The sequence below is a fragment of the Rhincodon typus genome, unplaced genomic scaffold (genome assembly GCF_021869965.1).
Source record: "Rhincodon typus isolate 14 unplaced genomic scaffold, sRhiTyp1.1 hic_rhity00000833, whole genome shotgun sequence".
NCBI classification, from domain to species: domain Eukaryota; kingdom Metazoa; phylum Chordata; class Chondrichthyes; order Orectolobiformes; family Rhincodontidae; genus Rhincodon; species Rhincodon typus.
In genome coordinates, this window is record NW_025966471.1 from 14,889 (window position 1) to 37,271 (window position 22,383).

The 22,383-nt window shown below is 39.7% G+C and overlaps 1 protein-coding gene across 1 annotated transcript; it reads right to left on the reverse strand.

Annotated features, from left to right (window-relative positions):
• Positions 1-5: 5 nt before the first annotated feature.
• Positions 6-21,948, reverse strand: LOC109936604 (vacuole membrane protein 1-like; the record flags this gene model as incomplete). Its single annotated transcript, XM_048592223.1, has 4 exons — positions 21,840-21,948; positions 19,967-20,102; positions 4,801-4,891; positions 6-116 (listed from the first exon to the last, which is right to left on the reverse strand). Coding segments are annotated over exons 1-4 (420 nt in total), but the record flags the coding sequence as incomplete, so codon positions are not given.
• Between the last annotated feature and the right edge of the window lie 435 nt (positions 21,949-22,383).

Sequence of the window (22,383 nt, forward strand, 5' to 3'; positions counted from 1 at the left end):
CTTACTAAATACAGCAGAAACGTGTGCAGACCGGTGCCAAGTCCAACAGAAGACAGAATGCCCAAGCCTACCCAGTAGGCACACCACAAAAACTTCTTTTCCACAAAACGTACATACTGTCACAAGAGGAAAACAAAGGCTAAAATTAACAACTGATGCATATCACACCTTTAACAGTTAAAAGCATCCCAAGGGCTGAGTTTAAACAGAATAATAGGGGATTTTGCACAATTATTTCAAAAACGGTTTTGAGAAAGGGTTAAGAAAAGGTAGCTTTTACCTTACAGGAGCCAGGCTCACTCTCAGAAAACTGAGGTCACTGAGCAATAAACACATTACTTTCAAAAATGTGGGAATGGATTAACCCACCAGGGTAGATACACTAGGTAGAATTTACAAGGTTTTTTTAAGGCCAGATTAAGCTAAACCAAAAATTTGAAGAGGTATGGATGTGGCAGTGATGAATGCTCAATGTTGCAAGCAAGGCAGTTCAATTCTTTTAGATTAAGACCAATATGGCTGTGCATATGTGACTTAAGCAAACTCAACTTGCAATCAGCTTCAGTGATCTATCAGCAGTGGGTGTGAAGTTTTTTCATCATTTCTTGTTTTAAAGTCTGGATTAATGCATGAAAGAGAGTTCTTCTGTCAGCAGTTTCCCTCTCTAAATGTCTTCCTCAGTGCTATATCTCTGGTGCAAACTGTATGGACTATATGAAAGTAGCCAGCGTAGCCTGGTGTGAAGCTGTCTGATGCTTGTGCGCAGTTCATTGGATAGCAACCAAGAACACACACAATTCCTGCCCAAGATCATCTGCCTCAAGATTTGGAACTTTCAGTCTCTGTTGCTAAAACATCCAACCAGAAGCTGCTTACAGCCAGTGAACTAAACAGAACTCAAATCAAGGAGCTCAGATTAATTAAAGAAGGTATCACACTGGATATGCAGATCAAGAATCTGTTTTGAAATTTCCAGAATTGCATTATTGCATATGTAATTAACTTCCACATTTTCCCCTTGACCTTCCATGTTTTATAGAAGTCCTTTAAGCGCAGTCAAAAAATTTACTGACCAGTATAATGAGAATTAAGCAAATTATCAAGTCACAAATGGTTTACAATTGACAATCTGCATGTGTATAGCGTACCTCTCAATTACTTTAGGGAAAAAACCCAAGGCACACTATATCAATATCAAGCCAAGGGAAAAAAAAATTAGGATGGGTAAGTAATTGCTTAGTCAAAACGGCAATTTTGAAGGACATTCTGTAAAGCAGAGTGAAATTGAATAGCAGAATTCATAAACAAGTTTAGTCGCAACAAAATGCTGCAGGTGGTGTGAAGATTTCAGCAACATTCATGGTCAATATTGAGTTGGGAAGCAGAAGTTCAAGAGAACTTGAAGTAGAGTCAACAATGATCGGGCAAAAGGAATGGTGTACAGATAAACGGGCTGGGGTGAAAGCAGCTTTGCAAGATACTGGGACTGGAGGTGGTTATCAGGATAGGAAATGGTGAGGTCACAAAGAACTTGAAATTTGAAGCAATGGACAGGGGAGGGCATGTGCTCAGATGACAGCCAGGAAAGGTAAACAAGCACAAAAGGCTCTTAAGCTAGTGAAGGCATAGAGAATGCGATACAACTAATAATTTATAAAGCCTACAATATGGAATACTAGCTGAGAGTATTGGAATAGAGGAGTCCGAATATGGATGAGCATTTCAAAAGGTCTAAGCAATGACAATGGAAATATTATTGAGCTGCGAAAAATATACAATCAAATTCAACTATTCCGAAAGATTTTTCCCATTCCTTCCACTTTCTTTTTAAAAAGAGATACATTTAATAAAGTTTCCTAGTTACTAATCAAAATATTAAGATGACCCATTGTTTAATCTAAATTGATTCCTAAATCTAAATACCACTAGGCCATACCACCCCCCCCAGTGGTATTATCACAGGATTGTTAATCCAGAGACCCAAATGTTGTTTCGGGGTGCTTGGGTTCAAATCCTGCCATGGCAGATGGTGGAATTTGAAATCAATAAATATCTGGAATGAAGAATCTAATGATGACCTGAATCCGTTGCCGATCGTTGGAAAAACCCATCTGGTTCACTCATGTCCTTTAGGGAAGGAAACTGCCATCCTTATCTGGTCTGGCCTACATGTGACTCCAGACCCACACTGGTTGACTCTGAGCTGCCCTCTGGGCAATTAGGGATGGGTAGTAAATGCTGCCTAGCCAGCAACACCCTCATCCCATTAGTGAATAAGGAAAAAAGATTAACTGTGGCTAGATTTTCAGTCAAGTGAATTGATTGTCAAGATTGGTCTATTGGAAACACAAACTCGTAAAAACTTCAATTCTATAAGACTTGTAGAACAATTCATTAATCTGATGAATTAATAAAGGGGAAAACACTGACAGAGTAATGAAGAAAAAAGGACACAAGACCAACGGACCAGCTGCAGAGGTGGCACAGATACAATGGACCCAATGACCTCTTCCTGTGCTGTATCATTCTATGATTCTGTAAACTAGATAGTAATGCAAAACAAAAACAAAACAGAAGAAATTGAACATCAAGTACTTTCTTCACTAAATCTAGCTGCATATCCTCTAGATACTGATAACTTAATTAAAAATCAGAAGTTCCAATCTACAAATCATAGCAATATACCAAAACTAGAAAGGTACACTGATTTATTGCAAAATTGGTATTAAAACCAAGCAGAACTAAAAGTACATTTTTCCAAGTGCTCTTTAAGAACTCCAAAATAGTTATATATCAAATCAAATTCGCTATTCTCACTTTAAAATGGTGCCATATTGAAAATATACTACAGAGTAAGTCACATACATCGACATACAAAGCTTAAACACTTCTCCCCGTTAAAAACAACTTCAAAATGAATAAATGTGTGTTTTCAAAGTTTAAAATTCCTCAGCCTGCTCATAAACAGAAACTAGTTTGACTGGTTCTGACAATATATTGCAGGCGCTGTCATGCGTTCATGAACATCCTTGTATATGGTTCATGATCAATATTATGAAACATACTTTGAAGTTGGCTAAATTTAATTCAAAGCTTACTGCTTTTCTTAAACAATTACTCTTTTCCCCTAAAGGCATTGACTCTTGCAGGATCAGGCTTCAAATAACAATCCACAGGTACTTGACTTAGCACCCACACTTCATGTCTCTACCTTGATAGAAAACATCAGCAGACCGAGTACACTAGACATAAAAGCCTAAATGCCTGCCTGCTATAAGCACATCGTATCATACAATCTGTGCAGTGGGGAAGCAGGCCATTCTGCCCATCGAGTCCACACCGACCCTCCAAAGAGCATCCCACCTGGACCCAGACCCCAACCCAATCCCTGTAACTCTGCATTTCCCATGGCTAATCCATCTAGCCTGCACATCCCTGGACACTATGGGCAACTTAGTACGGATAATCCACCCAATGTGCACATCTTTAGACTGTGGGAGGAAACCGGAGCATCTGGAGGAAATCCATGCAGACACAGGGAGAATGTGCAAACTCCACACAGACAGTTGTCAGAAGATAGTATCAAACCCAGGTCCCTGGCACTGAGAGGCAGCAGTGCTAACCACTGAGCCACCATGCTGCCCCTACCACCAAGACAGAGAGCCAAAACAATCTTCATTGCTCAAAATCAAGAAATCATGCTGGCATAATAATTCAGAACACCCTGCACCTCCGTATTCACGTTTAAAAGTTTTATAAATAAATATCATGTGCAAGCCCCAAGTTAAGAGTTACAAGTATCTGCATTAAAAATAAATTACAAAGAACTACAAATAATGTTCTAACTTTTTCTTCTCACTCTTAAAGATTCAAAAATTAAATCTAATGAGACGAATTGATCGATTGTCCAGGAAGTGACAAGTAAAAAAACTAATTGAGAAATCCTAGTGAAAGGCTGAAGCCCATAGGACAAGGCACCAATGTTAAGAAATTGGGACAGATAGCGCCACATATGGTCTTTAAAAAAAAACTTAGGCAGAAGATTGAAGAAGGGAAGTTTGGAGAATGAGTCAAGAGTTTGTGCTTTTTTTTGCTTTCTGTGTCAAATTCTTTTTGCAAAAACATTGAAGGCTGCTTCTGGTTGTCATGATACACCAGACAGCGGAAATAAAATTCTTCAAGCATACTGCCATTTCAAGAGTCCCAATTCGTTTAACTCTCAATCCCTTCAAAAATGAGGTGAAATAAATTTTGTTAGCATCAATCGAGTTCCAGTATCAGGTAGCAAAACACAAAAAAACTGCCCAAACTCAAATTTCATAATCTCAATCCAAGGAATTGTGCGGATGGTGAATATTGCTAAACTATTCTGGAACATCAGTACTCTGGAGAAAGTAGGACTAAGGGATGTTTGGATAAAGATTTTATTAGTCTTTTTTAAAATCACAGTTCTGGAAACGGGGTTGGGAGGGGGGGGAAAAAGCAGGAAAACAGTGTTAAGGCCACAATCAAATCAGCCACCATTATGTTGAATTGCACATCAGGTCAATTGTTCGAAAGGTCTGCTACTTATGAATACTACAATGCACAACACAAAATGAAACAGTTTGTTTTCAAAAGAAAGTTAAGATTTGTATTAAAATCCAAACTGGTTTTGGATGGAACTGTTAACCACCTGTCTTTCAGGTTTGATTGGCCTGCTAAACATTTCTAACCATCAATCACTCTCATTGAGTCAACTATTATTTAATCAATTAATCAATTAATAACAGCAGCCCAAGTTATAACCTCTGAGCTCACCTGTTGATGCCCACCTTCAACATAGTAGGCAACTGTAGCAACAGCAAACAATAACAGAGTGACGAAGACAAACTGTCGTCGCTGCCACAACCTGAAAGAGAGAACCACACAGCTGCATTAGTCTATAAAAGGTGCTGACATACAATTAGCTCACCTGTCTGGCTGGGAAGAGGGGGAAAATTGGGAAAGGATAGAAAAAAAGAAAGATCATTAGGTAACGGACAAAGTTTATTTTATTCCTGGTCTCATATGAATATTCATCTTTTACCTTGGATTCACCAAACTATTGTTTTTCTCCTTTTTTCCATCTCTGTGACATACTGCATTGAAACCTTTGTCACTTTCACAAAAAGTTCCTTTACAGAAATAAGAATTGATATCGATACCAAGGGACCAATCACGAGGTTGGCCAACTTAACTGTATCGTAGATGCAACAAATAAAAAGAATGTTTGAAACAAAGTTCCATAAGTAAGTTCCTGTTTTTATGCCAGATGGAGCCTGTGATATACCAATTCATCAAGTTCCTGATCTCAAAGACAGCTTAAGGAGAAAACAGAGATAAGGTATCTCCTTTGAGGAAAAAACAAGACCATTGACTTGCTGCTTTCTTAGATTTTACAATTAGTTGCAGATTGGACCTGATAGAAATAGAACAAGATAGACAGAATGATGATATAAAATGACAGCAAGAACACAGATTTAAGCAAGGGCGCTTTAGTCATACAGTCAGAAGTCTACAACACAGGAAAGACCCTATGGCGCACTGCATCCACATGGGTCAAGAACCACTATTCCATTTTCCAGCACTTGGCCCATAGTCTTATACGCCTTGACATAATTTTTAGAAGGCAAAAGAAAAAGGTCTAAAAGACCTTCCATGCAATCTTGATCACCATCGCAATCAAGAATGCAAAACAATGGTCAGAAATGAACTACAAGCTGAGCATTTAAGACCTATATAACAAGCATAAACTTGGGCTATGAGTTATAAGAGATGAATATGGTGGGGGAAACATGAGGGCATGGAATATCTGAAGTTGCTTTAAACCGTACATTCATTCTTTGGCAGTACAGGACTTCAGTATTGCTAAAAAGGAAGACATGTCTAAGATTTTCACTTTGCATTTATCAGGACAATGTGCAAGAAAGCCAGTTTAAAGGAGAAAACCAAGATTTTTTTTGTGCATATAAGAAAACACTGGTTACAAGTGGACCCGGACTGGTGGAGGCAGTGTGTTGAAGAACGCACAAGTCAACAGTAACTGAAAGTTAACAGTCAGATTTTGGTTAAATTTTAACCTAGGAAAGTTGATTCCAATTTTCAAAGTATTTGCTTGAGAAATGAACCAACATATTTCTGTCACCTGTTTTGTTCAACTCCAAAGCTTACGTGCACATTCTGTCTGTCTGTCAAGAACAGGGCATTGAAGTTTAATATATGTAGTTTATGACTGGACCCCACTGCAAGCCTGACTGATCCTAAACTGGTTGCCAATGTAATCCTTGACATGCACTGTATTATCCAGCAAATTTTGTACAATTGTAGAATCATATGTAATGTTGGACAAATTGAGTCACAAGCTTTGAAAAGGTGGTTGAGTAATCAATGTCTTGCTTATTGCAAACAGCCAAAGGCATCTGCCATTTGATATTCAGCACGGTCTTTGGGACATACAGTCTATATTCCAGCTATCTAGCTTCACCTGTTGCTCAAATATTCACTACACCTTACTCTTTGGACACTTTTCAGGACCAAAGATGACAGCATTGTGGCCATAAAACAGTCTCAGCGATAATGTTGGTTTTCCCCTTAAATTGGTATCCTCGCAAATTGTCCTGATAAGTGCAAGATAAAAAAGCTTTGACAATTGTTTTTTCACAGCAATACTCAAACCTACAATGTTGGGACTAATATAAAGTATAGTAAATAATCTTGGTTTATGGGATTTTCTTGGACTGCTGGCTCCATACAAACACTTCTTCAGGCAGCCACATTATTCAATGCAATAAGAGGTAACATGAATAATGTGCTTTAACATAGCACCTTAATGACAGAAAAATGTATCAATTATCTCACATGAGGATTTTTTTTTAAAGCTTTGGCTCATTCAAGATTCCTGACAACGTTTGACATTATTAATGGCCACAGGAATCATTACAAGAATCTTTAACCTGCACAATGATGACTGTCCACGAAACAATTAAAAGGTAAGATAATGCAAATTAGTCAAAAACTGAACTGAAAATGCTTGCAAAATCAAAACTAGCATTTGAAAACACCTACACCATACACCAGCCCATTCATAGGTCTACATGTACTATACTGCTCCCTTTGCAAGAGGTACAAAGGTTTTGCCTTCAAAAAGTGAGCCTAAAACATTGAAACCTCTTAGTGGAGCAGAAGACAGCAGAATCCCTAATTTAGATATTAACAGGACATTGGTCATCTGTGGTGTTCAGTATGTGCAATTAGGTTAGGTCACAAATTAACAGCCTGATGGTACAGCGTGAGCATTTTCTTGTAGTTGATAACTAGTCACCCATTTGCATTTATATTAAATCAGCATTTTTTCCAAGCCTTTTCTGTGACCTTCATACAACACCAAAAAGAACAAGAACTCTTCTCTGGGATTACAGATAGCACTGGAGGTAATCATTCTTGAAATTGGAAGAAGATTTTTCATTTTAGTCAGTCACACATTACTAGTATACCATAGTGTCCATACCATATTTTTTATAACGAGAGAGAGATGCAGGCAATGCATGCAAAGCCAGATACATCACATAAATTGCCCTCAGAAGGTGGTAGTCCATCTGTCATGGTGGAATTCAAACCTGGGCCCCTGAATTAACAGTCCAGCGATAATGCCACAAGGCCATCACCTCCCAGCTATCCTGATTCCTTTACTGATGAAAAATCTGTCAATGCTTTGAATATACTGATGACCAGCCTCAAAGCCTTGTGGTAAAGAATTATTTTGAGGATAGCAAATCTGTGGAATTCATCACTTGTCTTAAATTGGCAACTCCCTTATTCTGAACGATGTCTTCTGGTCCTTGACACTGCCACTACGGCAAACAACATTTCCACGTCGACCCTGTCAAGCCCCTTAAGAATCTTATAAGCTTCAATAAGGTCTTACCTAGTTCTCCTGAACTCCAATGACTAAAAGTCCAACCTATTTAAACTCACCTCATAAGAAAAGCCCTCCACTCTCAGGTTCAACCTTGTGAACCTTCACTGGACTAGCTCCATTCCTTAGATGAGTGCCCAAAACTGTTCACAGTATGTGAGCTGAGATCTGATCAGTCCCATGTATAGTTTTAGCAAGACTTCCCCATTTTTATGTTCAGTCCTTTTTTTTGAAACAAAGGCTAACATTTAATTTTCTTTCACTGAACTTGGATGCTAGCTTCATCAGATTCCACTCACTACGACCCCACATTCAGCTCCTACCAAGGTATATAATCTCCCATCTTCCCATATTATATTCCATGTAACCTGTCTATATCCTTCAACTGACTCCAGGTGTCATCCTCCCTACCTGCTTTTCCACCAACTTTTGTCATATGCAAACTTGGGGACAGAATATTCACTTCTATCATTTAAGTGTTAGAACCCTCACTAATTTTTCATTATTTTTGCTTTGTCTTTCAATCAATTTTGGCTTGGAGCTGAAAAGTGGAGACTGTGAGCTAAAGATAACTTCTGGACTGTGGGAAACAACTGGTGTTAAAAGGAAAATATATTAAATAACCCTTGCTTATTTCAGAGGCCAGACCTGGAAGTTAATCGCAGGTTGGTTCAGGACCAAAAGGTTCTGCAGATGCTTCGTCACTAGGGAAGAGAATTATGTTTAAACAGATTGTTCAAGTAGGCTATTAATGAGGTCAGTACTTGGGAACAGATTCCATCAAGTCTGGAAAAGACCTTACACTCAAGCAGATGGCAGGTGTTGAATGGTAACTGAAACCTCACAGTGGCTGGTGAGTCTGTCAGGGAGTGGTCAGAGTTTGAATTGGGTCTTGGACTATGCATTCGAGGAGGGGAGAAGAAAAAGGAATCTGGCTGTTGATGCTAAAGCATGAAGATTTGAAAGCTCCCGGCCTAACTCCTCATGAATAACTTTGGAAGTTTAGAGAATAGAAAACTAAGTTATAAGTATCACTGCCTTTATCTGAGTGAACTGTTATGGTAATCCTGATCAACATCTTAGAAAATCAGCCAAGAATCCATCATCTATGCTGTGGAGCATTACATCATGAAAACCATTTAAATAATCTGGCCAGTTTTGTTGTTTTATTTATCCTGTGTTTGTCTGCCTGTCTTTTGTGTGAACAGGGCTGAAAACAAAGGTTTTGGGGTTTATAGCACAGATCAATTCAATTCCTGTGTAGCTTAATTTTTGCTTGGCTAAAATTATGATATTGTTAATAAATTGTTCAGTCTTTTGTTTAAGATACAAACCAGTTCTGGAATTGATTATTCGTACAGCCTATGATTAGTTATTTAAAAGTTTGATGAGGAACCACTGGGGTTAATTTTGAAGGTTTAAATTTTAACGTGTTGTGAATGCAGAAGTTGAAAGGCTGACATGGTTCTGCTGTGTCCTAACAATCATTACTATATATTGAAAGTAATTCGGAACCAGCACTGAGCCCTGCGGTACTCGACTAGTTAGAGGTGGACATCCTGAAAATGCACCCTTTTCCCAATTCTGTCTTCTGCAAATGTAAAAAAACCATAATGGGAGTTATGTACAGGCTTCCAAACAGTAGTCAAGATTTGGGGCACAAGATAGAAAAGGCGTGTAAGAAAAGCAAGGTTACAGTGATCGTGGGGGATTTCAACATGCAGGTGGACTGGGAAAATCAGGTTGGTAGCAGATCGCAAAAAAAAGAAATTTGTGGAATGTCTACAAGTTGGCTTTTTGCAACAGCTTGTGGAAGAGCCCACTAGGGAATAGGAAATTCTGAATTTAGTGTTCTGCAATGAGGCAGACCTGACAAAGGAGCTTAAATTAAAAGGAACTCTTAGGAGGCAGTGACCATAATATGATTGAATTTACTCAGCAAATTTGAGAGGGAGAAGGTGGAATTGGATGTAATATTATTACAGTTGAACAAAGGCAACTTCTGAGGCATGAGCTGACAAGAATTGACTCAGAGGACCCAAGCAGGAAAGACAGTGGAACAGCAATGGCAGGAGCTTCTGGGAGTAATTTGAGAGACACAGCAAAAATTCATCCCTAAGAAAAAGAGCATACTAAAGGAAGGATGAGACAACCATGGCTGACAAGGGAAGTCAGGGACAGCACAAGTGCAAAAGAGAAAGCATATCACGTAGCAAAGGGCAGTGGGAAGCCAGAGGATTGGGAAGCTTACAGAGATGAACAGAGGGAAACACAAAAAAAGGGAGGGTGAAGATTAAATGTGAGGGTAAACTAGCTGGTAACATAAAAAAAAAAGATTGCAAGAGTTTCTTCAGTTATATAACAGGGGTATGCAGTGGCCTAGTGGTATTATCACTAGATTATTAATCCAAAGACCCAAGTAATGTTCTGGGGACCTGGGTTTGAATCCTGCCATGGCAGATGGTGGAATTTGAATTCAATAATAGTATGGAATTAAGAGTTTTATGGTCATCATTAAACCATTGCCAATTGTTAGGAAAAGCCCATCTGGTTCACAAATATCTTTTAGGGAAGGAAATCTGTCATCTTTATCTGATCTGGCCTACATGTGACTCCAAACACATAGCAATGTGGTTGACTCTTAACTGCCCTCTGGTCAATTAGGAATGGGCAATAAATGCTGGTCCAGCCAGCAATGCCCACATCCCATGAATGAAAAAAAAAAGAGGCACATAGTCAGGCTAATTGGCCTGAAATTTTCTGTCTTTTGCCTTACTCCCCTTTGAAACAGGAGTGTCACGTTAGCGATTTTCCAGTCCTCTGGGACCCTCCTGACTCTAGCGACTCCTGCAAGATCACCACTAACGCCTCCGCTATCTCCTTAATAACTCTGGGGTGTAGCCCATCTGGTCCAGGTGATTTATTGAACTTAAAACCTTTTTTTTTAAAGCACCTTCATCTTAAGCTTCCCTTATCAAGTCTGCCTCTTTGCACAACAATAAATCCAGTATTGCTCGTTCCCTATAGAGAGAGCAAGAACTGCAGATGCTGGAGTCAGAGATAACAGCGTGTGGAGCTGGAGGAACACAGCAGGCCAGGCAGTACGAGGAGGAGGAGGAGGAAAGCTGACGTTTTGGTTCGGGACCCCCGAAACATCGACTTTCCTCCTTCTGATGCTGTCTGGCCTGCTGTGTTACTCCAGCTCCACACGGTGTTGCCCGTTTCCTAGTTGGCTCCACCACAAGCTGCTCCAGAAAGCCATCTTGTAAACATTCCACAAATTCCTTTTCTTGCATTCCACTAACAACCTGATTTTATCAGTGCACCTGCTTATTGAAATCCCCCATGATCACTGCCTTTCTTACACACCTTCTCTATCTCCTGGTGTATCTTGTGCCCCAGCTCTTGACTACTGTTTGGAGGCCTGTACATAATTCCAACTATGTTTTCTTTTAAACCTCTGCCGTTTCTCATTTCTACCCACAGATTCTACACCATCTGACCCTACTGCGTTTCTTACTATTGATTTAATTTCATTTCTTTCTAATAAGGCAACCCCACCCCTCTGCCCACCTGCCTATCTTTTCGATAGGATATATATCCTTGGATATTCAGCTCCAAATCCTGATCGCCTTGCAGCCATGTCTCCGTGATGCCAAAGTTATATCTGCCCATTTCAATCTGCGGCACAAGCTCATTTACCTTTTTTCTTGTACTGCGTGCATTCAGATATAACACCTTCAGTCATGTATTAACCATCCCTCTTCTCATTGTCATTCCTTTACCCAGCATGCTTAAGTTTGATTCCTAACCTTTACCAAACACGGTCCTTATTTGTTTCTGCGCTGAATGCTTTAATAACCTCTCCCGCGTTCTCCTTTCCTGTAATTTTTTTCATATTTTTCCACGCAGTTGAATCCACCCCTACAGATGTTAACCTGCTGCTTTATTCTCCACTGGGAGAAGTTTTATCCTTCCCTTCTCTCCCCCTGCCCCCAACTTTCTAGTTTAAAGTCCTGTTGACCAGTCTACTTCCCCTTTTCGCTAGAACATTGGTCCCAGCTCGGGTCAGGTGAAGACTGCCCCAGCAGTACATATCCCTCCTGTTCCAATACTAATGCCAGAGCTTCATGAAAAGGAACCCCTCTTTTAACCATGTTTACTTTCCTTATTCTTGTGTCCCTATGCCAATTTGCACATGGCTTGGTCAGTAATCCAGAGATTATAACCCTCGGGGACCTGTTCTTTAATTCCGTTCCTAGCTCCTGATAATCCCTGAACAGGTCCACTTTCCCAGTCTTGCCTATGTTGTTTGTTCCAACATGGACCATAACAACTGAATCCTCCCCTTTCCTCTCCAATATCTTTCAAACCAGTCAGTCAGAGATATCTCTTACCCTGGCACTGGGTAGGCAACACACCATGCGGGACTCTTGATCCTGCTTACAAAGGATACTATCTTTTCCCCCTGATTATAGAATCACCTACATCTACTTGTCTTTTTGCTCCCCCACCCTCTTGAATGGCCTCCCATTCCACAGTACAGCAGTCAGTCCTCCCTGCAGCCCTTTTCTTCATCCACAGGAAGAAAGTACCTCGTACCTGTTGGACAAGGTCAAGAGCCAAGGCTCCTCTGTTCCTGACTACAGGATCTCTCGACCTGCCTTGCTTTCAGTCACTCCCTGCTATCCCTGGCCACTGACCAAATTCGAAGTGCTTAATCTACCAGCTGCAACTGCCTCCTGAAACACAGTGTCCAGGTACTTGTACTTCTCCCCCTCCTGGATGTGTCGCAGTGTTTGAAGCTCAGATTCCAGCTCATCGACTCTGAGCTGAAGTTCCTCGAGCAACCAATACTTGCTGCAGGTGTGGTCACCACCGCTCGCAATGGGATCAGCCAGCTCCCACATCATACAGCTACAACACGTCACCTGTCCAGCCATTTCTACTTAGTTAATTACTTTAGAGTTAATTAAATTTATTGATGCTTTTTGCTGTGGTCTTTTTCAAATTTAGTGCAGATTTCCTACCAGCCAATCAGGTCACAGCCTCCCTGTGACATCATCCCAGTTTTCTTTCATAGCTACAATGTGCCCCAAACTCCAGTAGATTTATACTTAATCTGCTGCTGCTGCTCTGCACTCCAACAGCTTCCCGCTGTCCAAACAATACTACCAGATGTTTGGAACCAATAATATACACATCACCCTTTTTTGGGGAAAAAGGTCTTTGAGCTTATAGAAGTCACGAGGAAGGAAACATTTGTTTTTAAAGAAGCTGCTGCCAAAAATTCAAAAAGACAAACTAGCAAGTAATCCAAGCAGTCAGGATAATAAACAGCAATACTCTGAAAGTGAGAGGTCCTAAAACAGAAGGGCTCCCAAACTGTTCTAACTTCAAGTACATCCGAGGAGCAATCTCCTGGAAATTCACAAGAAACCTCACAACCTGAGAATCCTTCACTTTACAAGACTTGCACTTTACTGGATCACCTTCATTTGAGAATCTACAGGCCTGCCACAAAAGTCACTTTTGCTTTCTCCTGCATGTAATCTTTATGTGCGAGAATGTGTGCCTAAGATGAATGAAGAAACATAGCCATTTAAAATCTACGTGGAAGAGATAACAAATCGTCTTTATTGTCAAACTTAAATAGCTTGCTGCTGGAATTATTTAACTGGGACACTTATTCTGAGGGCGAGAAAATAAATACCCTTTGCACAAAACCATTTGATCACAGGCAATAAAAATAAATACACATGCTGCCAGTGACACTATATAGGTACACACACAACTGTTAAGTAGGGAATTCCAGAGTTTTGACTAGACAATAACAAAAGAACAATACACTTTCAAATTGGCATTCTAGGAGACTTAGTGGGAATCTTGCAGATAACTATCCCATGCACGTTCTTCCATTATGCTTCTAGACGTAGAGCTTGTGGGCTGGGAGGCACTTTTTATTATGTATTTATGCAATGTGGTTGACTGTCACTGTAAGAGTCCAATCATGGGGCATGATTGTCATCAGCCATTTTTGGTGGGAAGCAGCCAAGTCTAATCCTGCTGCCTAGGGAGTAAACATCTCCCTAATAAACCTCCTGCAGTTAAACATTTCAGCCTCCTGGTCCTTCTTGGAACATAACACAAGAAGAAAACTGGCAAAGAGGATGGGATAAAAACTGCTTCCACTGGGTCAATCCTCAGACTTGAAGAAAACAAAATCATCGTCTTCATTGCAGATCTTGCAAGCACTTTGATAAAACATAGAAAAGAAATCTAAAAGCACCACTGTACCAAAGCAGGAATGATTACAGAGAGAGAAAAACAAAGAATTCATCTCAGCAAAGTGATGAACAGTGCATAAGAAACTCTACACATATTCCACCCTGGAGGAACACTAAATAACAAGTTCCCTGTACAAAGGTAAATGCCTTGAGCTAGAGGTGTAGACTCAAAGGAACAAGCAGCCTCAGGAATGCTTCTTCCCATTTAAAACAAAGTAAGGTAGTGCTAAACCTGTGGTACATTGTGCTGCAGCTCCTGCTATTTAAAAAATAAACAGCAGCAAAGTTTAGCACTGTGGGACCATATGATGAAAATACAGAGACCTGGAACTCCTACGAAAAGGGACTCCATTATTTTGTTCTAACGAACACAACTGAATGAAATATAGTCGTCCCTGTGCTCTTAATTATTTTTTCAGTTGAGTTGGGGGCTGGTGCTATCTTTAAACTTCCTGAAGGAGTCTGGTATAGACAGAAAGGCCAGATTCCAAAACCTAGAAATACATAACAGGAATCCTGCAGAACCATTCTTCTCCGAAATCATTAGCAATTTCTGAAAAGTTCAGATTCCACAAATGCAACCAGCCTGATTGTGAATCTATCTCCCATGTCATAGATTTTAAAGAAGTTAGCAGAATTAGGTGAATTCAGAGATAATGATTAAAATGATACTCAGAAACAGACTAGTGTGTGGTTTGTAGTGTGAAGCAATCCAAATGAGATTACCGACGGAAGAAAACCTAGACTTAAAGCACTGGGAATAGCAGTGTCGATGAAACTAGCAGCCAAGGAAGCTCAACAAATAAGCTTGAGCATGAGAGTTCACAAAACCACCGGTGGTGAGACACAAGCACCTCAGATTCTAAACTATAGTAGAAAACAGGTCATGCAGCAGCAAATTTTTGGTAATAAAGCAGCTGTTTATTTTTGCAAATAATAAAAAGGCACATTGAATATGCATGTTTGATGAAGAAACACAAATAGACACCAAAAATACAGAAACCAAAAGAGCAGGAAGAAAATCTACACATTACAAAGACAGACCCGAGAAAAGCGCAGACTCTCAGTCTAAGAAGAGCTATTATTAAATATACTAGCCGTTGGTGACAACGCTAACTGATACCGGGTCACTCCCTTAGTGAACGGCTAACCAGTAAGAACAGAGGTGTAACAGTGGAGTAGCAGTTTCATTGACACCTTAAAGTGCGTATCAAAAGCATCGGAGTCACATAGCGCAATTTTTGAGGGTTTCAGCACAAAGTATGTACACAGGTGAGGTGGTGCATTTGAGGGGTTGGATCAATATGAATATTCAGTGAGACTATCCATTTGAACATTTATCCTTATTTTACATTTATTTTATTGGGAGGAATGTAATTGGACAAAAATCAAACTCAACCGGACTGAAGTAAATCACTTGTCAGGTTCTGAGTCTGATCTATTGCAAATTCTAAAGAAACATGCCATTGTTTTCAGTGGGGATCTGGGAAGCACATCAAATTGAAAATCAAGGATGAGAATCAGGCAAAAGTGTTCCAAGGCTAGATCAGCCCCTTTTGCATTCAGATCAAAAGGTCAAGACAGAACGAAAGAGGCAGTCAAGACAGGAGTCCTTGAACCTGCAAAATAAAAGAGTGATTGGGCCACACCTACTGTACTAGTAATGAAGGAAGATGGATTGGTAAAATCTATAGTGATTTTCAGGTCACTATTAATCCAACGCTGTGTGCTGAGTAATATTCTTTGCCTTTAATTAATGACCTATTTGCTGGAATAGCTGGTGGTCAACTTTTCAGTAAAATTGAACTTAGTCAAGCTCATCTCCAGATGAATGTAGATCTGGCATTTCAGAAATACTTGACAATTGCAACACATAAAAGACTATTCAAGTACAAGAGGGCTTCCATTTGTAATCACATCTGTACCTATGTGATTCCAATGTGCCATTAATCAGATTTTTAAGTAGATTTGAAGGAGTCTAGTGTTACCTTGATGATATTTTAGTCATAGGTAGAAATAAATAAGAAAAATATCTCCACAATTTAGATGCAACTCTTGCAGAGATTTGAAAATTATGGTTTAAGAGCGAGGAAAGACAAATGTGATTTTTTTTAAAAATCTTACATCAAATGTTTAGGCCATGTCATTGATACTAAAGGACTACAAATGTCACCTTCAAAAGTAAAGTCATATGTGAGGTACCAATGCCCAAAAATGTAAATCAACTGCAATCAATTTTGGGCTTGCTAGGGCAGGTTTGTTCCAAATCTTGCCAACATTCTCAAACGTTTGCACTATTACACTAAAACAAGAACAGGAAGTGGAAAAATCAATGTGAAAGAGCCATAAAACAAGTTTAAAAGGCTTCAAAGTCAGACTTCCTGACCCATTTTGACCCGTACTGATCCATCTAGCATGCTGCATGCAGTGGGAGTAGTTGTTTCTTATGGATTAGCCAATGGTGATGAGAGGCTTTTGCATCAGATCGTTAAACAAAGCAGAAATGAACTATACACGGAGAAAAAAGCTCCAAGAATCATTTTCAGCATTAGATAATTCCAATGACTGTATGGCTGGGAATTTACTCTACTAACAGTCCATAGTCTATTGAAAACAATATTTTGGCCTCATACAAAGGATACCTTTTCTAGCAGCGAGTCATACACAGAGGTGGATTTTGTTGCTGATAACTCACACTTATATAATCAAGTACCAGCAATCCAATTTGCATAGGAATACTGATAAACTCTCTAGATTACATTTGCCAAATGAGTCAACTACTATGCAGACGTTTTCTACTTCGAAAAAGTAAAGGCAACTCCAATAATGGAGACACTTGAAAGAAGTATACTAGAAGTGATCCACTACTACCAAAAGTGATGGACATGAATGCTGAATGTTTTTAAATGACATGTCTAAATGGCCTGAAGTTGCCCATCACGAAAACAACATCTTCAGGAGAAAATCATTAAAACATCTGGGGAGATCTTTTTGAAGGTTTGGTTACCTGGAAGAGCTTGTTAGTGATAATGGTTCACAATTTATACCGAAAAAATTTAGATTGTTTAAAGCAGAACAAAATTCAACATATTCAATTAGCTCTTTATCACCCAGCTACAATTGGTTTGGCAGAAAAGTTCTGTTCAAACAATGGAACATTCCATAAAGGTAACTTGAGAACAAGTGTCACTATCTAAACAAATGAGCAATTTTGTTTTAATGCACTGGAAAACAACCCACTCAATGACTCAAAGTTTTCCAGCATTGCTCATGGTTAAGTGTCAGTTGCACAAGACATTTGATTTGCTGAAACCATCCATGACAAAAGACATTGTTTCCACAAAACAATAGAATCAGATTTTCCTGAGAAAGGACAAGACCAAACGGTCAAATGAAATTGGCAAGGAATTACACCACTGGCAAGAAGTGAGTACCAGCCATCACAATAGCACAGATTGGACCAATCTCCTACAATGTAGAGATAAGAAATGCTACGGTATAGAGTAGATATGCAGGTCAAAACTTGGTAACAAAGACAACATTTAGTGAATTTCTACAAGTAACTGTGCCATGAGCATAATAAATGACGAAGCAGTCTTGAAGGGCTAACTGGCCTACTCCTGCTCCTATTTTCTAGTTGTCTACATTTCTAAAGAGAGACCTGGATACACCTAAAGACAGAACAGTAACTAGAACAGAAACATCTCAGGGAATCAGTACACCTTAGTGGAGAATACCACAACATTTCCAAACATTTATCTTAACAAAACAACAGATGTAGTAAACCGAGAATGCCAGAGGTTAGAGCCCAATGAGACAAATAACCAGAAGCCTGGTGTGCCAACAGACACAAAGGAATCAATGTCCTCCGGAAGGTCTTTCTTACTTACTGACTGTAATGCATGATTGTAAATATTTGCATGTTTTCATTGCAGAAATCTATGTAAAAGGAGGAAGGGATTTTGTTCAAGTATGGTTTACTGTCACTGTAAGAGTCCAATTAAAAGACATCATGATGATATCGCTGGCAAATTTGGGCAGGAAACAGCTTAGTCTAACCTTGCTGCCTGTTGGGCAAACATCTCCTTAATGAAGCTCCTGCTGTTAAACACTTCAGCCTCCTGGTCCTTCTTGAAACATAACACCTTTTAAAGAAACCTTTGAGGTTTCTGCAGGACATCTTGTAGGTGATACCCACAGTGACTTCAGTATCTGGTAAAGGAAATGAATGTTTAAGGCGTTAATCAAGCAGGCTGCCGTGTTGCTCTTAGTATTGAGCTTCTCAAGTGACCTTGAGTTACACTTATCCAAGCAAGCGTAAAATATTTATTGTCCAAAAGACTTTGGGGAAGCAAGATGCTCATTGTAAAATACCCGACCTTTGACCTGTAAGTTACTGGTCAATGTCAACTCCCAGGATGTTGATTGCCAGAGAATCAGTGAAGGTAATGCTGTTGAATGTCCAAAGTAGGTGGTCAAAGCCTGTTGTTGGATTTAGGCATTGTGCAGCACTTGCAAGACAGCATTAGCCTGAACGTGTTCCAAATTCCAGCAGCAGGTCAGAATACTGCGGCGAGTAACTCACCTCCTGGCTCCCAAAAGCCTGTCCACCACCTACAAGGCACAAGTCAGGAGTGTGATGGAATGTTCCCCACTTGCCTGGATGAGTGCAGCCCCAACAACACTCAAGAAGCTTGACACCATCCAGGACAAATCAACCCAGTTGACTGGCACTACATTCCACAAGCATCCATTCCCTTCCACCACTGACACTCAGTAGCAGCAGTATGTACTATCTACAAGATTCATTGCAGGAATTCATCCAAGATACTCAGACAGCACCTTCCAAACACATGACCACTTCTACTGAGGACAAGAACAGCAGATACATGGAAACACCACCACCTCCAAGTCACTCATCATCCTGACTTGGAAACATATTGCTGTTCCTTCAGTGTTGCTGCGTCAAATTCCTGGAATACCCTCCCTAATGACATTGTGGGTCAAGCCACAGCAGGTAGACTGCAGCAGTTCAAGGAGGCAGATCACTACGGCAACTAGGGATGGGCAATAAATGCTGGCTTGTCAGGGATACGCACATTCCACAAGTGAATATTGAAAAAAAAAAAATTTCACATCACATGGGAACAGGCTGCTTCGTTATTTGATGTGCTGCGAAACAAACTGAACACCACAATTATCAAACATCTTCACTTCTAACCTTACAATGACAAAGTATTGCACAGAAAGAGCACACACGCTCAGCATTAACATCAAAAGCAGTCACTCAATTGACCTTCTGCATTCAACTCAATTTACAATGTTGTTTAAAACTGGTCATTGGCAAGAGCGACTCCCAAGATGTTGACAGCACCATTAACACTTGCTGTTTGGCAGTGAATTAATGGGACAGTAATTGGGTGAATGGAATTTTTTCTACTTTTTGTGAAGACAGGTTCTCTTTGTTGGGTAGCAGCCAGTGTTGTTGCTGTACCATAAAAGCTTGGCCAGAGGCACAGCTAGCTCTGGGACACAGGTCTGCCTCAAATTTATTAAGGCAACAATAAACAGTGCTCAAAAGAAATAAAACATACTTGAAGACATGCAATAGATGTTATAGCGAGAAAATAAGAAGTGGAATTTCTCATTTTGGAAAATACTTCAGAATTCAATTTTGAAAAGTTCAGAAATGACTAGAAATTAGCCAGTTGTTCAGCCAGCTTCACCAGTAAAATATTTTTACCTTAATGCCCATTCTTTTAAATTTACAACAGTTTCCAAGAGAAAGTACTGCAGGGTGATCATTGGTCGCCTCCATAAAACAAGAGTCTCCCTTTCCTCACGATCCCTCGCTTTCTTCTCATTCAATGTCAAGAGATCTGAAGACATAAAAAGAAAGGTATTTTCAAGAACTGTGCTGTCTATCAAAAGTAACTTTGAGAAAGAATGGGCAAGTAGCAGTATTGTGCCAAAAATATACAGAAGCGAAAACCAGTCTCATGAACAATTTCAGAACTGAAATTAATTTTAAACAACCTGGAAAGTGCAAAGTGTGATCAAAGACCTGCAGCAAGTGTAGTCAATTTACATTTAGGATTTTTACATAGTAGAGTTTCAAGCAAGAGCATTATTTGGATATAGCATGAGAGTAGACCCAAAATCTTGGACCATCAACTGATGCCATTAACATTTATATTCTACATGCACAGGGTAGGGGAAGGTTGCAAAGATAATGGTAAAGAAAACAAAATCTTCTGCCAATTTCGCAAAGATTAACTGCCTTTCCTTTTGTCTTGACTCAAAAACCTATAACAAGAGGTTTCAATGGGGTAACTAGTTTACATTTTTGTACTGAAGGGGACAAGGGGAAAAACAAATGCAATGGTCTTTATTTTGATCAATTTACTGTCGAAGTACAAAAGTGGATGCCAGTTCATAATAAAATTGATGTATAACCCCACCCTCAGTGAAGAGCATGCTGACACTCATTACTTTGTGCCACATAATATAGTCATGTAAGAGTAAAGTTTCTAAAATCTACAAAAGAAAGATAATCTTTAACATGAATCATGCTTTGAAGTTGTTCAAACCAAACCCATTCCTATCATCTCACCATTCAGTTACCAAGTCAAAGACTGCTCCCACCAAAGCTGCCTCAAAAGTAGCACATAAGGACACAGTGCACAATCTTGAAGTGGCAGCCTTAAAAATCACATGTTGACACAAGGAACTGAACAGCCACCTTCACGGGCATGTTATTCTATTAATGAATCGGTTTGCACCAGGGAGAGTTTGATTCCAGTGACAAGCGGGTAGTAAGAATACACAACTTGGATTTTTTTGGCTAAAGATTGGGAATGGGCTTAAACACTAGATAGATGGAAAATTATTTTTGGCCTAAGGTCATGGGTCAACTCTTACCCTTAATCTAGTATATATGGTGACCAAGACCTCCTATGGCCAATATTTCTCTACAAGTCATCAATTTATAACAGGAAACATAATAAAAGCTTTGCTGGTTTATTCTTTCTTTACAGAAGTTCACAGATCACAGAATCCCTCCGGTGTGGAAACAGGCTCTTTGGCCCAACAAATCCACACTGGCCCTCAGAGCATTCCACCCAGACCCATCCCCTATAACCCACCTAATCGACACATCCCCAAATACTATGGGCAGTTCAGCATGGCGAATCCACCTTGCCTGCACATCTTTGGACTGTGGGAGGGAACCGGAGCACCCGGAGAAAACCCACGCAGACACGGGGAGAACATGCAAACTCCACACAGGCTGGAATCAAACCTGGACCCCTGCTTTTAATAGTCTCAATTTGATTATGTGTTTGAAATGAACAAACATGGATATGGGAGCTCGTAATGGGAGAGGCACTACAGCACTTAGGTACCCCAAATTTATACTTGCATCTTTGATGATGAATAATTCCCTTGTACAACTGTGATCCTCAGCTTAGATCAAATACAAGGGAAAAAGTCTTAATTGAGGTAGTTGAAGAAAACTGCTTGATTTAGTTTGACCACTCCAGTGGAAATTATAGAAATTTCTTTTTAAAAAAAAAAATGAATTGCTGTAATGGCAAACTCCCGGGACAATGCCTCACCTGTGGCATTACCATTCTGCTGTTCTTTCAACATCCTCAAGCGGTGATGCTGTAGTTCATGTGATTTTTCACTTCCAGCCATTTTCTGAATTCACAATGCCAAAATTCTGTCAGAGGAAATTAAAATAAAATTCAGAGCATTGCAACAGACAGGATTTTTATCAGTAGCCAGACTGTGCCATCTGTATTACAATCACATAGGGGTTTGGTAAGACCACAACCAGAATCTAAGAAAGAAAGGAACCCAAGAAAGAATAAATTTATATCAGAGACAGTACAGCAAAAGGTTCACTAGATTGGTTCCTGGAACGAGAGCAGTGTTTTATGATAGGAGGCAGAGTAAAGTGGTCTGTGTTGTCTGTAAATGTAGAATGACAGGTAATTGAAACATGGAAGATTGTGAAAGTAAGGTGAATATTGTGCAGTCAATGTCACAAGAACATTATAAACAAAGTAACTGTCCCCTGCATTCAATCTGTACATACACAGTTGCACCCATGACATCATGCCAGGGTAACATTCAATTTTAATTAGTTCTAAGATT